The sequence below is a fragment of the Mastigoproctus giganteus genome, chromosome 1 (assembly GCF_048544385.1).
Source record: "Mastigoproctus giganteus isolate SK-2022 chromosome 1, ASM4854438v1, whole genome shotgun sequence".
Classification (NCBI taxonomy): Eukaryota; Metazoa; Arthropoda; class Arachnida; order Uropygi; family Thelyphonidae; genus Mastigoproctus; species Mastigoproctus giganteus.
In genome coordinates, this window is record NC_143575.1 from 128,198,717 (window position 1) to 128,213,312 (window position 14,596).

At 39.1% G+C, this 14,596-nt stretch overlaps 1 protein-coding gene across 1 annotated transcript in view; it reads left to right on the forward strand.

Moving 5' to 3' along the window:
- The window catches only part of LOC150091131 (photoreceptor-specific nuclear receptor-like), a 101,948-nt gene that overhangs the window by 24,557 nt on the left and 62,795 nt on the right, over window positions 1-14,596 (forward strand). Inside the window, exon 3 of the mRNA XM_090387134.1 lies at window positions 9,782-9,877. Coding sequence (XP_090243260.1) covers window positions 9,782-9,877 — 96 coding nt within the window. The remainder of the gene's footprint in view (window positions 1-9,781; window positions 9,878-14,596) is intronic.

The following is a 14,596-nucleotide window of genomic DNA, read 5'->3' on the forward strand; positions in this document are numbered from 1 at the left end:
CCCAAATGTATTATGTTCGTGAATTGTGTGTGGTCTCTGGTTTTATTCCCCTGCAAACTGGGGTGAAACACCCCAGTTTGCAGTAAACAAGCAAATCGTCCAGAGAAGATTTGCTTGTTTACTGGAGGGGAATAAAACCTTGCTATCAACGCCTGAGACCGATTAACTCACGAACGGAGTGCAAAAAGCCCATTTTCTCGGGTCATTGAAGAGACTCGAACTGCGGCCTTTTCCAACCCGTGTGGGATGACGGTGACGATGCCACTGTGCTACCGCGCAGACTGGAGGGAATAGAGATGTGTAACGTTGCGGCCAGTAGCTTTGGCAACAGACAAGAATGCCCGATTACTATTTGGACCAGAAACAAGTTTTCTACTAGACGAGCGCTTGAAGCGCGGCGTCGGCAACGCCTTACAACGCCCAGTTTTACAGGAAGCAGAGGGTAAAGGCATGCAAACTAGACAGGCCCTTCCAACGCAGCGTTGAAAGCCGCCAACGCCGTTGTAGGAGTTGGAAGCACGAACGCCTTGGCGTTTGTACAGCCTGGGGTGGTTGGACTTAATTGGTTTGTTTATTATACTTTGGGGAAGGCGATGTTTGACACAGAGGACTTTATTTATGAGGTGGAAAGGAAGCCTTCCTTGTATAATACGCAACAAAGAAATAAAAGCAAAGTGTTGTATTGAAATTGGAAAATAAATGTTTCCGAACAAGGATGAACTATGTAATGATGAGAAGAATCAGAAAGCTCAGTTCTGAACCTTATATTTATTGTAAATATTACTTCTATTTTATTACTGTTTCATTAGTTAACGAAATCCAAGTTTGTTCACTTTGCAGAGACAATTTATTGGTAGATTCCTCTGGTTATCTGAGTACAGAATCACGAATGTATATACTTTAAGTTAATAAAGAACCTTATAATTATTATTAAATAAGATCAAACTAAGATCCACTGCAACAGTACAACTAATGTCGGCGTTAACAAAAAAGAATCACGTGCGGTCTGTCTTGTTCCAAAACGAATTTTGAACCTTTCGTTTCGAACATAACTGGTGTCTTTCGTTTTTGAAAAGTATCGTGAAAGTAATGAAAGTAAGCAGCTAAGTACAGTGTCGCTGTCAATGTGATACGGGGGGGGGGGGGATGCACGCAACTGTTTCTTGGCATAAAAAACATGACCGAAAGAACTGCAACGGATTGTTTTCGAAAAACGAAAAGATCATACTTCCTTCAATGTGTATTGCAACGACTAACACAAAATCGAGGGAATTCATCTATTGGAAAACTCACTGGAATTCATCTATGGGAAGACTCATTGGAATAAATCTATTGGAAAACTCACTGAAATTCATCTATGGGAAGACTCATTGGAATAAATCTATTGGAAGCCTCACTGATAACACTGCAATACGCATTTGATAAAAAAAAAAAAAAAGTTTGCTTTAATGTAATTGTTTTTAGGGAACAATATCTTTTTCTGGATGTATATTTGATCTTTAACGAGATTTCAAGAAAATATTTCTGTTGATAGCTGCGTTACAAACTTCGAAAACTGGTGTCTTCGCATAAGCATTCGTAAAGTCAAGCGATACTGATCCTTCATTGGTACTACTGTAACGGCACTACTGTAACTGATTACATAAAGTAATCAGTTACAGTGTGGGTAGCGGAGAACGTTTTCTGCTTCAAATGGATGGAAAAGACTTGTCAATATTCCATCTGGAAATAATGTCAACTGATGGAAAGCCAGTAACAACAGTTGTTTTTTTCTGAGAAGTCCTGTGCGGTAAAATCAAAGAGGAAGTTACCCTTCATGTCGCCGAAAGTAATTCTGCAAGACGCCAAGTCTTACAAATATCTTAATCTCTGAATAGGAATAGCGGGTAGAAATAAAATAATTTTACAAACAAAGAAAACAACATTTCAGAAATATTTCAATTAGTGGCCTGTCGGTACAGCACATAAAGCATAGATGTAAACATCGGTATTGATATTTCCGTATCACGGTATCAAATTTTGCGTTTTTCCACTAATTAACATTACAAGTTCATCAAAACTATTGACATTCCGTAAAATAAAATAAAATAACTTCTCGGGAGACTTCCTGTGTGTTTCAAACATAATATAAAACTGTCCTGATTTTAAACTATTTTAATTTTCTGGATGAAGCCACCATCGTCTTTTTTTCTTTCTACTCGCAATCAACACTATACATAAATGCGCAATACATCCAACTTGAACAGCCTCCATCTTAAAACTGGGAATAGAAAAAGTGAGTGGCTGGTGATATCCAATGAAACGTTAGAAGTGCCCCGTGTAGTTTGAAACGATCTGACGTTAGGAGAGCTACGTGTAGTTTGCTGTTTTGGAGGCGTTCACGACGCAGGGTGACGCTCGCGCTTCAAGCGCTCATCTAGTATAGCCCTTAGCCTGTTGAAAATCTAGTTTGGACTGATTAATAACTACTTTACAACTATTGTGAACTTTCGTGTAGGCAGAAAATGAACCTGGAAATTTTGGATGCAAGCCAATTGTGATATGCAACATTGTTATCTTGAACACATCCTTAGCATATTTTTTGGAAAACCAAGAATTAGGTAAAGGACAAGATTTTAATGTGGTGTGGAATAAAAGATTCCACCGCTACAAGAATAATTTCTCTGACACGAGCAAATGTTGGCATCAGAAGATTTGAAACAGGGAAAGGAAGAAAATAAATATCGCAGATCATCCGATTTTGCATTCCTGTAGTAGCAAACATCACGAGGTTGCGATTGGTCACGAGAGAAAGGCTTCATTAACGAAGAGGCCATCACTAAGTTGTGATCTGAGGTGCCTAGACGACCACTCACCTCGACCGTGTACCTAGAATGGTTGTTTGTGAGAAAAAGATCAAACGTGTTGCCTGTGTGTTTGGGACTGTCTGGTATTCTGGTAGGTAAATGAACAATCTGTGCGAGGGCATTAGTACCTGTAAAAGCCTCGGCATCTCGACCAGTTGGGTCAGCGTGAGTAGAAAACCGAAATAAGCTGATATCAGGCCTGACGTAGCCCAGTGGTCAAGAGCGAGAGTGCATAGCACGCGTTCCCTGAGTGGACCGGGGTTCAAGCCCGTGACTACTAAATACGATAAATATTTGTATTGACGATTTATTGTAAACTCTACTGACTTGGTTGTCGTGCCGGACTATAAACAGAAAATTTATTTTATTTTATGTTGTGAACATTAAACTCAACAAGGAAAATTACTTCACTGTTAGGAAAGTTGAGCTGGAGAAAGTCAAGTTTCAAAGAGAGGAGATCAAAAAAGTTCCAAGTGATTAGCGGTTGGGGGAACGATAGAGGCAAAAGATGAATTTGACAGAATCTGGTAGAGAGATTTTACGCTAGAGAAGATCGAAAAGGGGGATTCCAAATTATTGAATCTCTGACAGGGAACATCAGAGCAGACATGTGCACAAGTATCAACTTTGAAGCAAAAGGACTCGTACAGCGAATAATTAGGCCAACTGAGATGAGCAGTGGTTGAATCAACGAATATTTGGGATATTCGTTGCAGACTAAATGGAAATGGACATCATTGAGACTGGAAATGAGACCACGAATATTTGTAACAAGAACGAGAAAATGTTTGGGAAGTTTAGATCTTTTTCGCAGATAAATTTGTTCCATTAGGTTGACTATTCATGACGTATTCAGTAGTAAGAAAAGGCAGGGAGGGCATGCTGTATGAAGTTTTTGTATGTGGAATACACAAAGCAAGAATATACCTAGATCATTGATATAACGTGGCTTCGACAACGTCTCCCCTCCATATACACAACTACTCTGGCTCCCTCGAGTCACTACCTGGCAGAGTAGAGGCAGCGAGATTATACACTAGCTCAGTGGTGTCCAACCTACGGCCCACGAATAATTTTTATACGGCCCGCGCGGTCATGAAAATGGCTACTTTGTTTGGGTCAACATATGTTTGCGAGCAAATATTTTCATACATGAAATCAAATGAATGTTTAAAAAGAAACAGAAAAATTGATGAGCATCTTCATTGCGTATTGGGAATTGCAAATTTTCAACCAAATTTTGAACAATTATTTTATCTAAAAATATCCAGCCTCAATCATCTCTATTTAAAAAAAACATTCGAATATTTTCAATTTTAGATGTATCATTATATTTATTTATCCACCTTAATATTGAAAAGCAATGATCCTTTTCAGTTTGTAAATTTTCTTAAGTGACATTTAAAAGTGAAAGTAAGGTATTTAAAAAAAAAAAAGTAAGGTTTTTTTTTAAAAAAACAAAAGTAAGTCATATTTTTTAAATTTTAATAAAATCTAAAAAATAAATCGCTGACACAGACTAAAAGTGTTGGGAATTTGCATTTTATATATAGAGTGTGAAATTAAAAAAAGGTAACATGAAAATAGAAACTTCCTTTTACACGTAACAAGAATCACTCAGTGCGTTCCGCGAAACAAATCTAACTTTGAATATGGCCCCTGTACGGGATAAGGTTGTACACTACTGCACTAGCTGATCCAGAAGTCTCCTAACCTAAAGAGTTACCAATAGGCTCGGTCTGGTGGACTATCTAGCAATCAGCCTGCGAACACCATTTTAGAGCTTTACCGTCGAAATATAAGAAAGATTGGATCTCGCCATTACGTCCAACATGACCTCAACAGAAATCAGTCACACCGAATGATGGAAGAGATGGGGAAATGTTTAATCTCTAGAGCAAAGCTTCTGCTGAAGCTTTGCTCTGGAGATTAAACATGAGTTCCACTATTTCAAGCCTCCGATAAGTAAAGTGGTGGTATTGCACCGATTGATGAGCGCCAGGTACCACCTAGCATTGACGGGTAACACAGAGAGGTTTCAATCCTCGGTGTGGTGTGGACGCTACAACTCGACCTCTGTTTACGTTGGTTTGCACCTGGGTGGTCATCTCCAGTATACTTGGTGCCATATTTCAGGATTTGTACACTGGGATTAAACACAGGGTTACTAACAGTCCCACCATCGTGAAGGTGCAAGCAGAGGATTTAGTTTTCACAGAAAGACCGGACTTCACTGAAATTTGGTGTCCACGTGGCTTGAATATCAGTTCCATCAGCGTTTTAGACTCCCTGGTGGCTAGACCAGCTTGACATACCTGAGAGAATATCTGTGACAGCTTCAAGGACCAAGTATTGAAGCTAACTAAGTTTTCTTTATCTCTTTGAAGAGTTATCTGAATATAGGCATTTAAAGGATTGGTGGTGGATAACCAAGAAGTTGAGATTGCGTACGACAAGGTTTCTCACACTGGAATGTGCAAAGTAATGCGTTATGATCAGCAAAACTATGGATAGGATTTACAATCAGTGGAAGAAGGTCTTTAATATATGAGAGAAAGAGTGGAAGGAAGAACAGAATCTTTGAGAACACCAGCATTGGTGGAGAAGTTAGAAGAAAGCGAGCTGTCTATGATCGCCCCGGGAGGGTAGTCAGAGAAAAAGATGGAGAGGCAGTTGCCAAAAAAAATCATAAGACAAAAGCTAGTTTAAAAAACCCTTAATCTGAAACGAAACGAACCATAGGGCGAATTAATAATTAGGGCAACTGAGATGTGTAATGATTAAAACATCCGAAGATTGAGATTGTCAAAAAAGAAAAAAAAAAAAAAAAGAAAGAAAGAAAAGGATTACAGCTGTAGCAGGTTATAAGCGGTAATAAACACCACTGAAGTTTAAGAAGGTTTAAATCATTTTTTCAGATAAGTTTGTTCCATTACTTTGACTATTCACGATACATTCAATAGATAAATGAAAGTAGAGGGGGTGGAACATGTATGAATTAATGAAATTTTTGGATATGGTACACAGCAAGAATATACCCTTGACATAACGTAGCCTCGCGTTCACATTACTTGGACTCCCTCCAGTCACTAGCTGGCAGAGTACAGGCAACAAGATCAAGATTATACGCTATCTGATCCAGTTACCTACTACAGAATCACCAATATTGCACCTGACCGTTTCTGTGGACTATCTAGCGGCTCGCCTGCGAAAACCGTCTTAGAACTGTACCTTCGAAACGTAAGTAACATTGGATGTCGCCATGATGCTCATAATAACTTCAAAACTTGTTGTTGTTGTAGGGTTTTAGAAGCATCAGCAAATAAGGCCATATTGTTCCGTATACACTGGTGTTCAAAGAAAGTGCATCACCTAGAAATTTCACATTTATAACCATTTTTCGCGATGGTATGTTACATTAATGACTAGCATCACAAATAGAAATATAAACAAAAGCTATTTATTAATAGTTAAGTTAAGGCAAAGCTAAGTAATATTTGACAGGTGCTCTCGAAATATTCCAAAATGAGCACATTTGCCACCTTCATACAACAGTTTTGGTAAACACGACAATTATGGCTGAAATGTTATCAGAAGCCGTCAATTTGCTTCCGTTTATAATTTTAAACGGAAAACAAAATGAAAAGTTCACCAGGTGCAAACTAATATTCAGTTGAACCGCCGCTGGCCCTGATGACAGCAGCACACCGTCGAGGCATTGACAAGAGCAATTTCTGAAGATAATCAACTGATACTTCATGATTCCAAACACGAATTATGAAGTTCACGAAGGGTCTTTGGTTTCTTTCTAGCAACTGCAGATTCCACACGATACCAACAATTCTTTATAGGATTCAGGTCCTGGCTGTTTCCTGGACAGCTAAGAGTTGTAATGGACCGTTCTTCCAACCATTTTTTCATTTCAACTGTAAAAAATTTAAACACATTACTGTCGAACCTCTAATGCAGAAATGAAGTTAAAGTAACTACAGAAGTGCCTATTTACACTTTTCGCCCGATGACAAGGAGCAGAGTCGTCCTGAAAGATGCAGTTACTTGGCAGGTTTAAATGGTCTCTAATGGATGACAGCAATTTGCCTTCCAATATAGCAAGTATCCATTGGCATTTACGGAACCTTTTATAAACTGCAGGTGACCTACTCCGCGATACGAAATGCACCCCCATATCGTAGAGACTCGTTTGCGTCCGGTTTCGTTTTTTCCTATCAGCAGAACCAGTATTCTTGAGTTTGGAAAGAAATCTACTCACTGTCGACTGATTACAAGACACTCTATAAGCAATATGACGGGAAGAACATCCTTCCTCACGTAAAGCAACAATAGCACTCTTTCTTCGTGGCGTCAACTGCACGTAACTCGTCATCCTGACACAAGCAAGGAATGACTGCAACTCTTGCAGAACGTGCTTATATAGCTGAAAGTAACAGCTGATGCAATATTACGTCATCACCTACGCGTGTAAATCTTATTTGATGCAATCTGAAAAATATTGCCATATACTTACGTTATTCGGACGACAATTGCAATTTTAAGGAGTGATGTAGAACACCAGTGTATATTGTCTGTAAAATTGTTTTCTTTGAACACCAGTGTATATTGTCTGTAAAATTGTTTTCTTTGAACACCAGTGTATATTGTCTATAAAATTGTTTTCTTTGAACACCAGTGTACATTGTCTGTAAAATTGCTTTCTTTGAACACCAGTGTATATTGTCTGTAAAATTGCGGGTGTTCTGTGGTCCATTTTCTGTGTACTGGACGAAAAACTAGAGATTCTGGGAGAAAAACTATGTTACTCTCGCCTGAGACTAACTTAGCCGGTTTGTAAAAAATGCCCATAAAAATCCTCATTTCATCGACATGAATCGAATTCAGGTATTTTCCATTCGGTGTGGGGAGGATGGCGATTCTATCGACTGTGCTACCCACGAGGGCGTAACTTCAAAAAACATTACTCATACTGTATAATGGAAGAGATGAGGGTTACCGGAACTCTGCTCTAGAGACTAAATATGAGCGTTTCGCCTCTTCAAACTTTCAACAAAGTGGTGGTACTGTACGAAATTATGAGACTACCACCTGGTAATACTTGTTGATATAGATGGGCGACATTCCTCAGTGATGTGGACGCCATATCTTGGGCCCTGCTTACGTTGGTTCCTGTATCGTCTCCTCCAGAATACTAAACGTACATAAGATTAATATCTAGAGTACTACCAGTCTCGCCGTTGTGAAGGTACAAATAGAGGATTTAATTGTCTTAGAATGATCGGATCTCACCGAAATTCGACCTACTTAAATCGCGAGTGGGATCTGAATATCAGTTCCATCAGCTGTTGTTGTTGTTTTTGATGAGGTTTTAAGTGCAATGGCTACTTAGACCATATTGCACTAATGAAAATGGTTCATACTGTCTGTGTTGGTTGATTCAGAAGCAGTTAAAAACGGCTATAGAATCCTATTAGTTGTAGGAAGGAGAAGAATTTTGTGAGATTTGATTTTTCGCCTATGATATGGCTAAGCGACAAAGGTTCCTTTAAACTTGCCAGAGAACTGAATGGCACTAGTCGAGCATTATTATATAAGTACATTTTCCAGAAGTATGTGTTTAACTGTGAGTGGTGTATGACAGTGATTACACTGAGGAGGGCCATTTCCTGAGTTCCATCAGCATTTTAGACTCCCAGGTAGCAAGCTCTAGTCTATCACTCCTGGGGAAATGTTTTTAACAAGCTTCAGATACTCGAGGAATGGCAATGCTACTAAGAGGTGGCTGTATCTGGGAAGATTGTTTCTTGAAGGAGAAAACTACTATGGTCGCAGATTCGGCAGGGTTGATGGTAATTGAGTATTGAATCAGAAAGGCTGCTGGTGTTCTCTATTTTGTTGGTAACAAGTTGATCACCTGTAAGACTGAAAGGAGTGCGATGACTTTTCGGGAGAATTAACTAGCGTTCAGCGGAAAGGTGCTCAACTCTAGAGCTGATATGCGCTCGGAAGAATTGGAGAGAAGAACCCTCCAAAAATCTGAGCAGAAAAGAATTGATGTTAACAGCGCCAAATGTTGAATGTATGCCAAGATGCACATCTTCAATTTTTGAATTAGTTTCAAATGCCTGTAGAATTTTTATGAATGCTGAGAGGAGATCAGTAGCTGGATCTGTGCTTGAGGGCATAGTGAACTGGAGAGGCATCAGAGGGGTGGTTAGACAAAACTGGCAACAATATGAAGCAGCCTAGAAGTTTTGAATATACCGTGGGCCTGCAGTGAATTACTGACATTAGTCTACTGGATTTCGAAACAGGAACATATATTTCATTATATAACGTATTTAATTCAATGTACCAAAATTGATCTACAATTAAATTTATACAAAGTACACCACGATATTACTAAATGAATTTCTTCGCAATTGAAGTTTGTTTACTAATACAGTAATTAAAATTAAACAGTGAAACTTGCAACACCATTAAATATTACTTTGTGGGATCGATGCCAATACATTGGTCTCAGCTGCCCGGATCCCACAGCGTGGGATACATGTAGTAAATTCTTTTCAGAACAAAATTCATTAAGATTAATTCAATTTCCTTACATTCTTTTCACCACTATATATATATCTCGTTGTAAAATGTGTAATGAATTTTAATCTTGATGGTGACACCCTCGAAGAAAACGACTCGTTCAGTCATGATTAAAATTTAGTTATTTTATAATGGTATGTTATCTAAATTAAACTTTGTACAGTACTTGATGGATCGAACCCACAAAGAAAGACGTTTATTTAAAAATTTCATTAAAGAAAGAGTGTATATTCACACAAGTATGAAGACAGAAGACATAGATACAGACGGTATCTAACTAATACCCTGTCTCTTCCCTTTCTTTTTCCAACTTCCTTTCTCTTCACCAGCTGGCACGGGAACGTGTGTTGTGGACAAAGCTCGTCGTAACTGGTGTCCGTATTGCCGTCTGCAGAAATGTTTCGCAGTTAATATGAATCGAAATGGTAAGTTTTTTTTTTTTTTTTTTTTTTTTCCCTTCTTTTTATAGCAATGTGCTCGTATATAGTCCACATACTGTTGATTTAAAAACAGTAAATATCTAAATCGAAATTTGTACCCTATAACAAGTCATTAATTACCTTGCCCAGTTACCTCAATTTGATGTAAGATCAAAAAGTTTGAGGAATGAACTAACATTTGGAAAATGATAGGTCTCATTCGAACTAGGCTCCTTGACACTGTAGACCGATTTCAACTCATCCGCAACTTCTGAAAGTATTCCTGATAGCTTCTTTTGGAATTGCTAATAGTTCTTGTGGCAAATTATGAATAATTTCCTCAGGCGTGGCAAATCTGCGACTTTCAAAGGGGCTTTAGGCTTGGAAAGCAAAAAAACCTACACTGAACTAAATCCAGTGAATGTGGAAAATGGAAAACAAGGATGATACCGTACTTCGCAAGAAATTCTTGAATAGAGAAAGAGCTGTTATCGTGATGCATGCGCTAGTTCCATGAGCCCACTTCGCCATTTTCTCCGAGCAGTATCCCACACAATCGCTGCAAAAATTTTTTCTGGTATTCCTAGTTCACTATTTGACCATGCAACAAAATCCTGAGAGTCAAAAAATATGATAAGCTTGATCTTCACATTTGATCGAGTTATCTTGCTTTCTTGGGCCATGGAGAACTTGGAGTGTTCCTTTGAAGGGACTAGGCCATTGTTTCGTCATCAGTATGGAAGAAACAATGTGTTGATCAGTAGGCAGCACGTTGACAAAGCGAGCGACATGCGAGTACTCGCCGCTGTGTATGATCATCAGTGGGAATGCGAAGTACAAACTTCTTTAAAACGCGTCACATTTCCAAATCTTAAATTAAAATTGATTGATATGTCCCATAAGAATACCAGTTTCACTAGCAAATTCACGGATAGTTATCCGTGAATTTTTCTACTCACAAGTGATCAACTTGTGAGTAGATCACGAACACATGACTGAATCATTGGTTTTCGAAGTGGAAGGGCAGCCAGCGAGGGGGAGGGTCATTTTCTACGGAAAAAAAAAACAAACTTTAAACTTTGCGAACCACTGGAAAGTCTTGAACGATATATGCCATCTTCTCCGAAAGTAATTAACATTTGGTGGGCTTCTGTTGCATTTTACCTATTTTGAAACAAAATTTGATAAAAAATTCGCTGCTCAGTGCACTCATCACTCATTTTAAAACGGTAAAATTCATAAAAAACACCTATTCAACAACACGCGCTATTTCAGACTGACTGTAGATAAACAGATAAGTTGTGTTATATGTCTAGATAGTCAATGAGCACGTTGCTGTAAGTCTCAGCTCTCTAAGATGTCGCGATTTCAAGATACAAAGCCAATCTCCTAACGTTTTAATCACACTTCGTAAACAGTTGATTTATATGTTACTAGCTTGATGAGTCACTGAATTCTCTAGGAAGCTGAAGTTTCAAGATAGAAAGTCAGCCCCCGAACTTTATGATCACACTTCATATTTCAATTACCAACACTGTAAATGTTTTTGAAATACTGTAAGCCAAACCGAGTACAGTATTTCACTGACCTCCCGTGTTACACGAAGGAAACAGGGGAGGTTCGAGTAACTTTTAACTAGTTAAAGGCAGTTGCCAAACCAGCCACCGAGTTGGAAACTATTCATACATGTGGTCACACATGTCTTTTTGGATAATTGTATTTATTCATACCAAAATCCAGTTTGCAAGTGAACGCAATGCTGAAGGATAAAAGTTTTACTGCGATGTAAAGTTTAAGTAATCAAATAAATAAATTTTCTGTTTATACTCCAGGACGACCAAATGAGATCAGAGGAGTTCACAAGATAGAGAGAGAGAGCATACAACAAAATCACCGTATTTCTGTGTGTGAGAATAATACATGTATGTAAATAAATGAATAAATTTGATAATCCACTTGAATTGCACTATAATCGGGAGTAATAGCTCAATATGAGTAGGCACGCGCGTGCACGTCTATACCCTCGCACTTGACCTACGGCGATCGATGGAGGGAATATAAGAACATTATACTATATTTAGTAGTCACAGTGGGCGTACTTTTGTATCCTCGCGCTTGACCACTCTTTGGAAATCTGTTTGCGTAAAATTCGTGGTTAGTATCAGAATATTTACTCTCGTGCTCTGAATATATTTACTCCAGTACTCACAAGTGATTATGAAGTACTTTCTCATCACTTCCCTAATTTCTGCACTGTGTTCCAAACAATCTTTAGCTGGTATCACTGCTCTCAAAATCATGTGTCCTCGGGTATTGGATTTAGCTTTGATCCTTCTGATCAAAGCTAAATCCAATACCCGAATCCAGTCTGCATACAGCGATTAGACGAGATCTGTATGATGAGTTCTATCACATTCCAGTTTTCCTTCGCTAGAAAAGCCAATATTTAGATACCTTCTATGTCTTAACAGTGATGTTATAGTAATGCTGATAACTACTATAACATCTGGGATAACAGTTATTTGCTACTACTATAACAGTTATTTACTACTATAACAGTTTATTGGCTAATTCATTCCTATTGTTGAGATATTAGAAGAAGAAGAACTCTTTATTATATACAGAAAGCACATTGCTGTATACAACTCCCTTCACGGCTACAAGCCAGGGGTTTACATAAAAGAAATCACACAACATAATATAAACACAAAGAAAAAAAAAAAAAAAGCATTATGACTCCTGAAAGGTTTGAACACTGGGATGATGGATTCAAGGCAGTGATGATGTCCTCTGACGTGGTCCTGGGAAGGAAGTCGACCGAGTACTTTCTGCCTATATTCCTTGTCGACTGCGAATTTGTAGAGGTCGCTGTCCAAGGACTGTATGTCTTGCAGCATTTGAACGGGTATGGTGGCAGGAAGACGTCCATGTTGAGAGCTGCCGCCATCTGGGTGGTCCTTGGTGTAGGGGGAAGCTGAAATTTCCATATGGCCCACTTCAGTAGCCAGAATTCCCCCGCGAAAATCGGTCTAAGATGGGTCGTAGCAGTTGAAGTCCAGACTTCGGCGCCATAGAGTATGACCGGATAAACACATGTCTTAATATATCTGCACCCAACAGCCTGGTCATGGACGTGCATTAGTTGTTGTTTAATCATCCACCGGAGTCGACAGAACTTTATTTGCAAGTGGTCTATTTGCGATAGAAAAGAGAGCTTTTGATCAAAAATAATGCCCAGATCTGTACGTTGTTGGACGACAGAAATCGCGCATCCTCTTAAAATGGGTTGTACTATTGTTGGGCTCCGTTTGAGAGAGAAAGTCAACTGTTTTGACTTCTCAGGATTGATTTGAAGTCCGAAACCGGAGGGGAAGGCCGCAAGGTTCCGGATTTTCTGAAGGATTAAAGTATTGATGTATTCAGCAGTGTCTCCAGGGCTAAGGGGAGTAAACGATTTTATGTCATCGGCAAAGGTGAGGATGTCAGTTCGGCCTGTCACAAATGGCACGAGAACAGCTGAGAACAAGATTCCGGACAGGACCCCAGCCTTGTGGGACTCCAGCTGTAATAGTCCTGGTATAGCGCAAATTGCCATCGCGAACAATAATGGTGCAATGCGTTGCACCCTTCGCTCATCACGAACATTCACTTTGCATAATCCTTCACAGGTCTGTCGGAGGGAGGTGGTTTGACCCGTTCGACACAATTCTTTGTACACCTCAACCGCAGCAGACCGTGAGCAACCAACAAGGCGTGCAGTTTTCGACATGGAAGCACCCAATGCACGAATTCCCACAATCATGCCCTTTTGAAACTCCGTGATTTCTTTACTACGTCCCATAACTGCTACTGTATACTTTGACTTGCACGACCAGATGCAAATTACCACTGCTCTAGAGTAGGAAGCTGTTCTGCTTTTTTATACTGCTAGCAATACGGCATAGTCCATTTGGATGGAGTGATCATAATTTAGTGGTTTCTGAGTGTATATGTCGAGGAGAGAGAAGATGGAAAAAACTATGGTTTAGGCTTAAAAATTGAATATTTAAAGCAAATATTTATAAATGTAATGTACCAATAGTTTGTTGATTAGTTTTAGATCAGCGGCTCTTAACCTTTACCAGGTTTAAAAAATAATAATAGTAATATGTGATTAATAGTTAGTTTGTTAATTGTTTTGGTGGTAGTAGAAAACTCGCATATTCTCTGAAAGTCGTAGCCCGCTATTCATCCAGGGTGAAATTAATGCTGTCAATCGGCATGCTTCAATCCATCACACCAAATGCAAAAGCACGCTTGTGTAGGGAGTATTTCAATTTATTAAAGTGGATCAAGGCGGCCCACTCTAAAGGTAACCCGTTTTACATTATCTGACAACAATGAATTCCACATCTAAGCTAACAACTAAAGAAAAAAATCCATATAAGCAATTGGCATGCAAAATTCGAGAAAGCTCTAGAGTCTGTTTTACGATTTAAGAAATGTTGTTGGGAAACTCAGCCTAAACAAAGTTCGCTGCAACGGTAAGCGTCCACAATCTTACAACGCCAGGTTGACCTATTTCAGATGTGTCTTTATCTAATAAGGCAGAATAAAGGGAAGCTTGGAGGAACAGCCCAAAGAAGTTCTCTTAACCTAGGAATAACAAGCAGCAGGGGCCCGTCCCGAGAGTACCAGGAGTGCACTGCACCCGGGAGCCGACATTCAAGGGGCGCCTGAAAACCA